General features: G+C 36.4%; 1 protein-coding gene across 1 annotated transcript; it reads left to right on the top strand.

Moving 5' to 3' along the window:
* Positions 1-5,534: 5,534 nt before the first annotated feature.
* LOC127103460 (uncharacterized) lies at positions 5,535-7,740 on the top strand. Its single transcript, XM_051040716.1, has 5 exons — positions 5,535-6,062; positions 6,291-6,368; positions 7,104-7,152; positions 7,321-7,587; positions 7,685-7,740. The coding sequence occupies exons 1-5, from the start codon at positions 5,535-5,537 to the stop codon at positions 7,738-7,740; spliced, it is 978 nt and encodes a 325-aa protein (XP_050896673.1).
* The last annotated feature ends 3,685 nt before the right edge of the window (positions 7,741-11,425 follow it).

Below are 11,425 nucleotides of genomic sequence, written 5' to 3'. Positions count from 1 at the left end.
ATTGAGGAAACAAAATCTACTTGGTGGAGACAAGTCGAAAAATTGGAATTTTGTGAACCCTGTGTACTTGAAAAATCTATTAGATTGAAGTTCAATAAAAGCAAACAAAGATGGATCCCTTGATTATATCCATGATGGTCTTTGGGGGTCTGCAAGGTACTCATCACATTCAGGAGCAAGGTATTTTCTATCCATAGTTGATAATTATTTTAGAAAGTTATGGGTATTCATCCAGATGACCGAGGATGAAACTTTTGAGAATTTCAAAAGTTGGAAGACTCTGGAAAAAAATCAGACTGGCAAAATGGTCAATAGGTTGAGAACCGACAATGACCTTGAATTTTGCAATGGGGCGTTCGACAGTTTTTGTGCGGTCTCTGATATTGCAAGGCACAAAACTACTACAAGTACTCCCCAACAAAATGGTTTGGCTAAAAGGTTTCACCGAACCATTTTGGAAAGAGTTAGATGTATGTTGACTAGTGTTGAGTTAAAGAAGTTGTCTTGGGCAGAGGTTATTTCAGCAACAAAATATCTGATAAATAGATGTCCTTCGACTGCATTTGATATGAAGACACATGAAGAAGTTTGGTCGGGACATCCACCAGATCTCGACAAACTTAGAGTATTTGGTTGCATAGCCCATGCTCACATTAGGCAAGACAAGGTCGAACCTAGAGATCTGAGATGAATGTTCATGGGATAATCTGAAGGAGTCAAAGCTTATAGACTATGGTGCCTAGATCCAGGTCATATAAGGTGTATCACCAATCAAGATGTAGTTTTCAATGAAGTTGAGATGGCTTTCAAGAAAACTGATGACGTTAGTCGAAGTGCACAAATACATGAAAAATAGTTGGAACATGAAGAGATTCCCGTTGAGGTGGAGTATGTTGATGCTGAATTGAGTGTCTTGTATCAAGTCGAAGAAGAAGCACAAGATACTAAAGATACTGAGGAAGTTGAGGAAATTGTCAATGACTACCTGTTGGCAAGAGATAGGTCGAGAAGAGTCACCAAGCCACCTCAAAGACTTGGGTATACATATCTCAGAGCTTATGCCTTAATCTCTGCAAGTGAGGTTCTAGATGAATAAATAACCTAGAGACTATAAGGAAGTTATGAAGAGTCGAGATAAGACTGAATGGCTGGAGGCCATGCATGATGATGTAACACCTCAAAATTTGCCCTCCTCTTCTTGGGACTAGTTTAGCATTGCATTTCATTTTTTAGGACATTAAGCATTGCATCTTGCATATCATTTGAAAATAAGAAAAGATCTTCCTCCAAAGTCTTCTCAGAGAGGGAGATGTTATATGGTTCAAGCCTAAGGGTTTTCATGAAGTGATGATCAACCATCTGAGGGAATGGGCTTTAGTTAGGGTTTTCTTGGTCCTTCAAAGGTGAAGCATTATATTGTTTGCAAGGATACGTCACCATCATTATGGTTATTTCATCACCAGGGGTTTCATCATTCATGCTCAAGTTCCTCTGGATCAGGGTTTTGACCTCTGGTCAACCCTAATCAATTGCCTTTCTTCCAGCCAGGGTTTCTCAAGGAGATGAGGCATTCTATCGAGATGGAGATCATATGAGTATCATGTTGAGCTTACATGAGCTAGGGTTTCATTTCTGAGCCATTTCCCCAAGTGGTTGAGGCTCAAGCTGATCAGAGCATGTCTAGGTCATCTGAGGACCTATATAGTCAACTGTGCAAGAGCTGAGGGCTAGGAGGTGGAGAAATGAGTCTCAACACTTCGTTCATGTCCAAAAGAGGTTTATTCATCATGTCAAACATCTACATTGAAGATTTTGAAGCCAGATCAAAAGTTTCCAAAAATGGAAAGTGACCTGTAATTTCAAGTTTCCAAAAATGGCAAGTTTTTGGACCACCTTCAACTTGACTTTCCAACATCAAATAAGCTTCAAATGAAATTTTGTCCAACATGAAAGTTGAAGATCTTCCTCTCCCATTTCCAAAAAGTCCAAGATCATGAGCATCTGATGAATGGTTGAGAAGATATGGCCAAATGATTGCAATGTGCACATGGAGGTTCAACAAGCCATAACTTTTGATCCAAAGCTCCAATTTGAGTCACTCTTTTTGCAAAATGATCCTTGTGACCTATATTTTCCAAATCAAGCATTGCATTGCATGAAAAAAGTTCAAATTATCAAATGTCCATTCAAGTGCATTTTGGAGGGAAAATGGGGAATTTAAATTTGGTGAATCACATGAGTAAAATACCACTTGCCTTGTGTTTTTTGGCTGATTTTAAGTGAATGTGAGCATTTGCATGCTACTATTCACGTGGTGCATGGCCATGGTACATCATTTTTCATTTTTTGCATTCCATTCCAATTATTGCTAATTTTCATTAATCATTACAAATTAGGATTAGCATGGTAATTAACATGGCATATAAATAACAAATCATAACAGAATTGTTGATAATCACATTTTCTAGATCTAGAATTTGCTTTTCCCTCCAAAATTATCTCTCATTGGATTTCAAAAATTCTCCACACAAACACACTTTTTCTTCATAGAATCATGATCATGGAAGAGTTTTGAGCAAGATCCAGCCATAATTCATGGAAATTGAGCAAGATTTGGAGCTGTTCAAGCACATCAACACTTCAATGGAGGTTTGAAATTCAACAAGATCTTGGACAATTCAAGTGTCAATTCCTACATAGAGCTTCATATCAAGGTTGGAGGAGAAGATCTGGATATTTTTTGAAGCTTGAATCCACTGTTTTTGGTCACTGCACAACAGGTTGGTGGATTTTCGAACCTCTTCTTTTGCTAATTCATGCATAGGATCTTGTAGATCTCACTTAGTAGAGAATGCTAATATAATTATTTCTGAATTTGGATGAGTATTGCATGAGTTATGCTGAGTTAAAGTTTGTAGATCCAATTTTCTTTCCTTCGATTCGTGAAATATATGGTGATTTAGGCTTAGCTAACATGATATCCTTGATCTACACGTTGAGATCTTTCATTTGATGTACCGGTTTGCAAATTCTGGAAATTTTTTTGGTCTTCTCCGCCTGGCTGGCCGGAGAAGACGGTGGAAAAAGCCACCAGCCGCCGTCTGCAATTAAGTTGCTAGGGTTTCCCTGTCACTGCCACGCGTTCATGCCTGTTGTCCAAATGATAGGTTGTTGTTCTGTTGACCAATCCCACGCGGCTTGACCTGCTGACTGACGTGCCACTTCATTAAGTGGTACGCAGCGTTTTGTACAAAACGCACCTCCATTCGATTCCCAGCTCCATACAATTTGTGATTTATTTTTCATGCGCTTGTATTTTTGTGTACCTGGTTCGATCCTCACATGTTGCAGTTTCCAATTTCCATTCATATTCCATTTTCAATATTTTTTCATGTTTATTTCAAATATTTTCCTTAACTTCAAAAAATCATAACAAATTGAAAACAAATCCAAATAAATCCAATTTTTTTTCCATATGATCATTTGAATGTCTACTATTTTGTGATGCTGATTGCTTGATTTTATCACTTCTGGATTTTTAATTGTGTTGGCTTATTTGAACATAATGCAAAATGTGACATGTTGCACCAATTCTCTTGTGAAATGCCCATTGATTATCCAATTGCCATGAAATTTGATATGCTGATTCATAACATGTTGCATGATATTTGAGCTTTTGTTTGGCATTTTTAGCATTTTCCATCTCTGTTTTGGATACTTGGATGCATGGTGTGACAATGTGTGTCACACATTTTAATGTTGCTCTTGTTCATTTTCATATACATGTCTATTGAGCTTTTCTGATTCCAATCTTTTGCATGGTGCTTGTGTTTAACATAGGGGTGTTCAAAACCAAACCGGCCCAATAAAAAACCGCAAACCGAACCTAACCAAACCGAAAACCGCAAAAACCGCATTTGGTTCGGATTTGTTTGGGCCACTTTATGACAGAACCACGCGGTTTGGTTCGGTTTGCGGTTTATATTTTGAAACCAAACCAAACCAAACCAAACCGCGTTATTTACAACCCATTTATTTTACACCAAACCCAAGTTCATTTCTAAAGCACGAAACCTGAAAACCTAGGGTTAGGAACAGAAGAAGGCTCACAAAATCGTACACAGGCAAACGCAATTGGCAAAGACAAAGTCGTACACAGAAGAAGGCAAACACAAAATCGTATCGTACACAGAAGAAGGAAGAACGCAAAGACAAATTAGTTTCTCATCTTCATCCTCTTCACAATCGAAAGGTAAATCTCTCGCTTCCTCATGTTTCAATTTCGTTTTTCATCTCCTCTTCTCTAATATCCCTTCTTCTCTCTTTCTTAGATATGACTATTGAGAAGGAAGTCAGTTCTGTTGCCGAAAATCAGGTAAAATATAGAAATTATTCTCTGTAATTTGTGAGTTTTTAGGGAGATGGTGAGTTCATAATTTGTGGTTAGTTGTCAATGATTGATTGGTTCAGTTTTATGATGATGTGACAATGTTAGTTTGGGTTCAATTAGTTTGTTCAGTTATGCTTAAAATGCATATCTGGTTTGAATCAATGGATTGTGATCTCATGACTTGTTGCTGCTCATTTATTTGTTGTTGAATATGTGACCATTGTTGAATTTCTTGCATTGGTTGTTATTGATATGTTATGTTAATGGACTTTTGTGAAGTTATTATGATACCTTGTATGATAAAAATTTTGCTGTCATGATGCTTTGTGATGATTGAACTGCTTGCCCTGTTGCATTGCTCTTGATTGTATTTACTGTTGCAGCCTTGATGAATGATGCTTTGATCTATTATGCTTGACGTAGAATGTTAGGTTTGAATGTTAGGTATTGATGTGCATATGCGTGGACTGGCTGGTTGCAATGTATGACGCATAATTGTTGGTTGCTACAGCCTGTTGTGAAATTTTTATGCTTAGCATGATGATTGGAAATGTGCAGCTTGATTTGTTACATGTTATGATGATGTGTTAGGTCTGCTATGATGCTTGGTTCTGCAGGTTTTGTGTTAGGTTTTTTGTTCATGATTTCCTTTTATTGCCTTGGTTTGGTTTGGTCATGTATGGTGCATTATTATGTCACTTGTTTGGTGCATTGTTATGTCACTTGTGCTAAGTATATACATATTATGCAGTAAATTAAGGCAATGTAATTAACAAATAAGTGCAGTTTTTTTATTATGCACCAAATATGTATATTTCCTTTTACATATACTGCATATACTGTTTGTTCATGATTTCCTTAAGTATATACTGCACATATACTGCATATATGTAGTTACTTAAATATACTGTTATTTCCTTTTACATATAAGTGCAGTATATGTAGTTATTTGGTGCATGATTTCCTTAAACAGTATATGTATATGTAGTTACTTTTAAATCATGAACAAACAGTATATGAACAAATAAGTATATACATATTTACTGCATAATACATTGCCTCAAATAAGTGCAGTTTAAATATTATGCAGTAAATTAACAAACAGTATATGTATATATATTTGCAGTCTGAAAATAATCCATCGATGGCGATGCCTACAGCAAATCCATCTCAAACTATTGATTTGGACAAACATGAAGATGGTAATGTTCAAAAGAAAAAGAAAAGGAAAGTTGGAGAAGTTGGTGATTCTAATGATGGAGATTCAGGTAAACAAAAACCTTGTAGGCCTAAATCTTGGGTTTGGGATCATTTTACAAGAGACACTTCGGGTACTCGTGCTAAGTGTAATTGGTGTACGAAGTCGTATGCTGCTGATTCACACAAAAATGGAACCACCAATTTAAATAACCATTTGTTGCATCAATGTAAAAAAATTCCCACGAGTGTTCTTGATCCTACTCAAACCACTCTTAGCCTTCAAGAAGGCGGTAAAGCAACTAGTAATAATACACTTGTTGGTATCCATTTTGATGTTGAATTATGTAGACAAGCCTTAGCTAGAATGATAATTGTGGATGAGTTGCCTTTTTCGTTTGTTGAAAATGAAGGATTTCGTTATTTTATGAGTGTTACACAACCTAGGCTCCCACTTCCGGGAAGGATTTCAATTGCTAGGGATTGTTTGAGTCTTTACATGAGTGAAAAACATAAGTTTAGAGACTTGTTTACTAAAACAAATCAAAGTGTCTGTCTAACAACTGATACTTGGACTTCTGTGCAAAATATTAATTATATGGTTCTTACTGCGCATTTCATTGATCAAGACTGGAAGTTGCGTAAAAGAATTCTCAATTTTTGTCCAATAACATCTCATAAGGGAGAGATAATTGGGAAAAAGATTGAAAAGTGTTTGGAGGGTTGGATGATAGATAAGGTTTTCACCATCACAGTTGATAATGCTGCTTCAAATGATGTTGCTATCTCTTACCTAAAAAATAGAATGGAGGATTGGAATTCACATCCATTAAAAGGAGAGCATTTACACGTCAGATATTGTGCCCACATTCTTAACCTTGTTGTCAATGACGGGTTAAAGTTGAAGAAAATGCATTCTTCAATTTCCAAAATTAGGAGTGCGGTTCGATATGTTCGTCAGTCACCTGGCCGTTTAGATAGGTTTAGGACATGTATTAAAGAAGTTAGGATACAAGACAAGTCTACAGTGCAATATGATTGTCCCACTAGGTGGAACTCCACATACCTTATGCTTGAAAGCGCATTGAAGTTTCAAAAGGCCTTTAAAAGATTAGGTGAGAAGTGTGTTGAGTATGCGATGTTGGAAGGTGGTATCCCAAATAATGAGGATTGGGATAATGCCAAGTGTTTTGTCAAATTTTTGAAGTTGTTTTTTGAAATCACTACAAAGGTGTCAGGTTCAACTTATGTAACATCTTCTACATATTTCATGGAACATTGTACGATATTGGGGGCATTGAAGACTTGAACGGAATATCATAAAGATGACCCATTACTTACAGATATGGCTAATGCTATGAACGACAAATATAATAAGTATTGGGGGGATGTCATAAAGATGAATAAGTTAGTCTTTATTGCTGTCATTTTTGATCCTCGGCGTAAGTTCCAGTTTATTCGGTGGGGATTGGATAAGTTTTATGATAAGGAAGTTGCTGATTCTCTGTGTGATAAGGTGAGGCAAACATTAAACAAAATGTTTGAAAGCTATAGTCTTTTCTTAAGTAAAGGCCAAGTCGAAAGTGATGCACAAGAAATAGAGCCATCAGAATTTGTTACATCTTCTGATCATATGGATGATCAATTTGAGAAGGACATGGACCAAGATTCAAATTTAAATAAAAATGAAGTGGATTTGTATCTCATGGAGACGAGGGAGAAGAAAAGTCAAGATTTTGACATCTTGAATTGGTGGAAGGTAAATTCCACCAAATACCCTACTCTTGGTATAATGGCTAGAGATATCTTGGCTATGCCAATATCTACTGTTGCTTCGGAGTCTGCTTTTAGCACCGGGGGTAGAGTTCTTAGTTGTTATAGGAGCTCTCTTACACCAAACACTGTTGAAGCTTTGATATGTGCACAAAATTGGTTAAGATCTTCCCCTTTGAAAGTGGATATTGAAGAGCACTTGGAAGACTTGGAGAAGCTCGAACAAGGTATATATAAATTTGTAAACTTTATTTGTTCATGATTCTATTTTATTCAATTGTTTGTTTTGTCTAACATTTGTTAATATATTTGATATATTTTTAGAAATGGCTCCGATCCCGCAACTAAATGAAGGATTTTCTGATATTGAATCTGATTAGTATACGTGCTTGAAAAAAAGGTATGTGTTTTAATATTTGCTTCCTTTTAAATTCCGTTGTGGATAGGGATTATATTAGTATGTGTTTTAATATCTCTATTTGTCGTCAAGAGGTATAATATATTTCTATGCTTTCTTTCTCTTGCATTGTTATTCACTTGGATCTTGAATCGGTTATTCTGATTTTTGTTCAGGAATGCTCAACCGCAGTTTCAGCTTATCGTTATGAATCGCAGAAATACAGGTTCAGATTTGTTGAAATTTTATTGTTCTTCAGATTTGGTATAAAGATCCTTTATATTTGTATAAGATCATGTTTTACTGTTTTGCTGATTACGTTAATTTGAAACCTAATGAACTTGTTATTGTTGCCATTGCTGCCCAAATCTTAATTCCTGAACTAATAATATCCAAATGTAGTTACTGCTTAATATTAATTCCATGATAGGTAATCAATCAATCAGTAGGCTGCTGCACACAAGATCGATTTTGTTGAAGTCCAAAACCATTAACTTTCCAATTAATCAACTTCTAACAATTTCCAAAATCAAATCATTTACCAACAGAAAATGTTGCTAAACTACTAACTAATTCACATGAATTTAACACTTTTTAACATTCACTTAACCAACATTATAACAATTTTTTTTACAGAAAAATGATTATCCTAAACTAACTGTCATGAATACAGTTCAACTAAATCTAACAGGTTCTACTTGGTTCAATTACCATTAACCACTCAATTGAGTTAACCATAACAGACTATAATAAACTAACAAAACCTGCAGTCTGTAACAGAAAATATACATGCACAAGCAGGTTATCAAATCCATAACAATTTCACACAAACTTCATCCTAACCCGTAACCTACAATGGACAGTAACTTAACAGATCCTAACAACAAACTAACAAACTCATCTAACTAATTCTTAACAGATAATTAACAGTAAGTTAATTTCTAACTGGTTTGAACTAGCAAGATTTAACAAAGTTAATCTCTGTTAAATCCATCCCCTATATATTCTCGAATCATCACTTTCAGAGCAAAAAACTTCTACACAAAACCTTCATAGATCATTAACTTCTTAAATGTTACATTTTATCCCAATGCGTTGCCTGCTGCGTATATGTTAAATGATTCAAAACAACAATGTTTTTGTTATTCTGTTTGTGATGAAACTTGTGATTTCAAACCGGAAAACAACTTCATTTGATAAAAGTATTCATTTGAAACTTGGATATTTTGTATTGAAAAAATTCTTTAACGTATGTCATTAGCTGCATATCAATTTTTTATGGCTTTTTGCTGGATACTTTATCAGTGTCAATTTTAAGTTTGGATTTTGATTTTATGATTATAGATGTCTCTGGCTTTAGAAACCTTTGATTTCAATTGTTGCAGGCACCTAAGTTTACTGGACCTTATGCTTCTAATGTAGATAGTTTTCAGCAGCCCTACCATTCTTAGGAGTGTCAATTCTACTGTTCCCGGTGTTTTTTTGCCTCCTGTAAATTCTCTTCAAATGCCGTCTACTTCTCTTGAAAGAATTAACAGTGGCAATCCGGTTACTAATCTTGTTAAACCTTCCACCTAATGCGGCTGTTCATCATTCCCAGAATCTGCCACACGAACTTCAATATTATTATGAGAAAACAAACGCCATTGTGAACAAACATGAAGAATTATGAATTATCAACTATGTAGTTTTTTTATGAACAAAGAGAAAGTTTAATTGTAATTCATAATTCTATTTTTACAAATCTCTTTTTTATGAATACTATTTTTATGAGTTTGGTAATGTGTCAATTGTTATTCGGTAATGCTTTTGTATGAATGATTTGGTATTTATTTATTATTGATTATACATAATAAAAGTATTGTAAAAAACCGCATCAACCGAACCAATTCAAACTGCATTGATTTGGTTTGGTTTGGTTTGGTTTGGTTTGGTTTTTTTTTTAATATTCAACCAAACCAAACCGAACCGCGTGTTTTTTTCTCTTGCGGTTCGGATGATTTTTAACATTAAAACCGCCCAAACCGCACCGCGAACACCCCTAGTTTAACATGTTGTATGCACATAAAAATTTCCATGGTTATGTGATTCATTTCTGTTTTAATATGGAATTTCTACTCTTAATGTCCAATTGTGTGCTTTGTAATTGCCTTTGCCATATCTTGTTCATTTGAAGCTTTTGCTTATTGATTTAGCTTTGGTCCTTTTTAGGGCATGTTCTTACTTGATTAAATGTGATTCATGTTGAATATTGGCTGCTGTTTTGACTTTTTCCTTTGCCTTTGACCCTAGTCTTGGTACTAGTGGTTTGTACTCATCTTTTGAGCTTTGTATTTCAGGTTCAAGCTATTAGCTCTAGTGGTTGATGCAATCTCATGACTTGAGATGCGATTTTTCTTTGTCCACTAACCTTTGTTGTATTGTAGGTCTCTTGGTGATGAATTCACTTGAGTTGTTGACTTGCCTTGTGTGCATATTGGTTGTAACACTGTTGACTGTTTGTTGGATTTGTCTGAATGTGAATGTTGACTTGTTTGACTTTCTTACAGGTACTTTAGTCGCTTTAGCTCATTGCTTGAGCTTTGCTTTGCTTGTGGTTGGCATACCACCTAGGTAATCATCTTCTAACTCCATGTAGTCTGGAAGCCCTGTCGTTTCTTTTGGCAGGTATTTGGCTGAAGTCCTCCTTAAGAGGCAATGACTGTGATTGTTTATGTTTGTGTTGTTGCTTGAGAAGTCCTCCTAAGTGAAGAGGCAATTGACAGATAGAAGGGACTAGCAATCAGTCCCCTGTTAATCATTGAGTCATCCATTAAGCTCGCACTACGTGCTGATGCTCTTGGACACGTCCCCCAGATCTTGTACAGAGTCGGTCGAGTGGAATAGGGTCCCTCATTCTGGACCCCCACGTTTTCATTGATTTGAAGCTCACCCAGGCCCGAGTTAAGAGCTATGAGGTCTAACCCTCATTACCTTTCATCTGCTCACCCTGACGGTCAATGTCAGTGGTTAAGAGCCTCAGACACCCCTTCCAGTGTTGGCTTGTTTGTCAAGGTTGATATGACCCCTTGACTAAAGCCCAGCCTTGTATGAGCCGCTTGTTTGCATATAGTGTGTGATACCTGTTCACCTGTGCTTGTGCTTGTTTACTTGCTGTTTAGGCTAGCTTGCTGCTTGTGCGAGTTAGGTTCTGTTTAGATACCTCAACCTAGGACTATTGTGGATTGCATGACAACTTCTAGGCTCGAGTCGTAGTCTCCCTTTTAGTTGTTATCTCCCTAGTCTCTGGTTAGGACAGTTTTTCCCTGTTAAGGGGAACTACGTCGCCCTGATCCTCATACCAGATGAGGTACATAGGCAGGAGATCGTGCGAGATCTCTCCAGGCAACCCTTTTATTTTTTGCGTGTGTTTTGTTTGCAGCTATTAGGTCCGAGTTCCCGACTCCCTTTTAGTCTGTGTGTTCAACCTTTTTGTTTCTTCTGACGTCTCAGCGTCTTCTTGGTGTTTTGCTTGACAACTACTAGGCCCGAGTACCAGACTCCCTTTTAGTTTGTCAACCTGCTCTCTTTCTTTGGTGTTCGCTGGTTAGCGATTGCTTATCTGTTTGGAGTTAGATGTAAGACCATTGATTGGCTATCTGTTTCCTGTTTTGCTTTGTGGAGTTAGA

Source organism: Lathyrus oleraceus, chromosome 7, assembly GCF_024323335.1.
Source record: "Lathyrus oleraceus cultivar Zhongwan6 chromosome 7, CAAS_Psat_ZW6_1.0, whole genome shotgun sequence".
In the NCBI taxonomy this organism is placed as follows: Eukaryota; Viridiplantae; Streptophyta; class Magnoliopsida; order Fabales; family Fabaceae; genus Lathyrus; species Lathyrus oleraceus.
This window is presented reverse-complemented; position numbering and strand designations above follow the sequence as displayed.

Bases quoted from the DNA above. Each gene is read 5' to 3' on its own strand.
- LOC127103460 (XM_051040716.1), top strand. From the start codon at position 5,535: ATGGCGATGCCTACAGCAAATCCATCTCAAACTATTGATTTGGACAAA. The intron at 6,063-6,290 runs GCTAGGGATTGT...ATTGGGAAAAAG, and splicing joins TTCCGGGAAGGATTTCAATT to ATTGAAAAGTGTTTGGAGGG. The intron at 6,369-7,103 runs GCTATCTCTTAC...CTGTGTGATAAG, and splicing joins ATGCTGCTTCAAATGATGTT to GTGAGGCAAACATTAAACAA.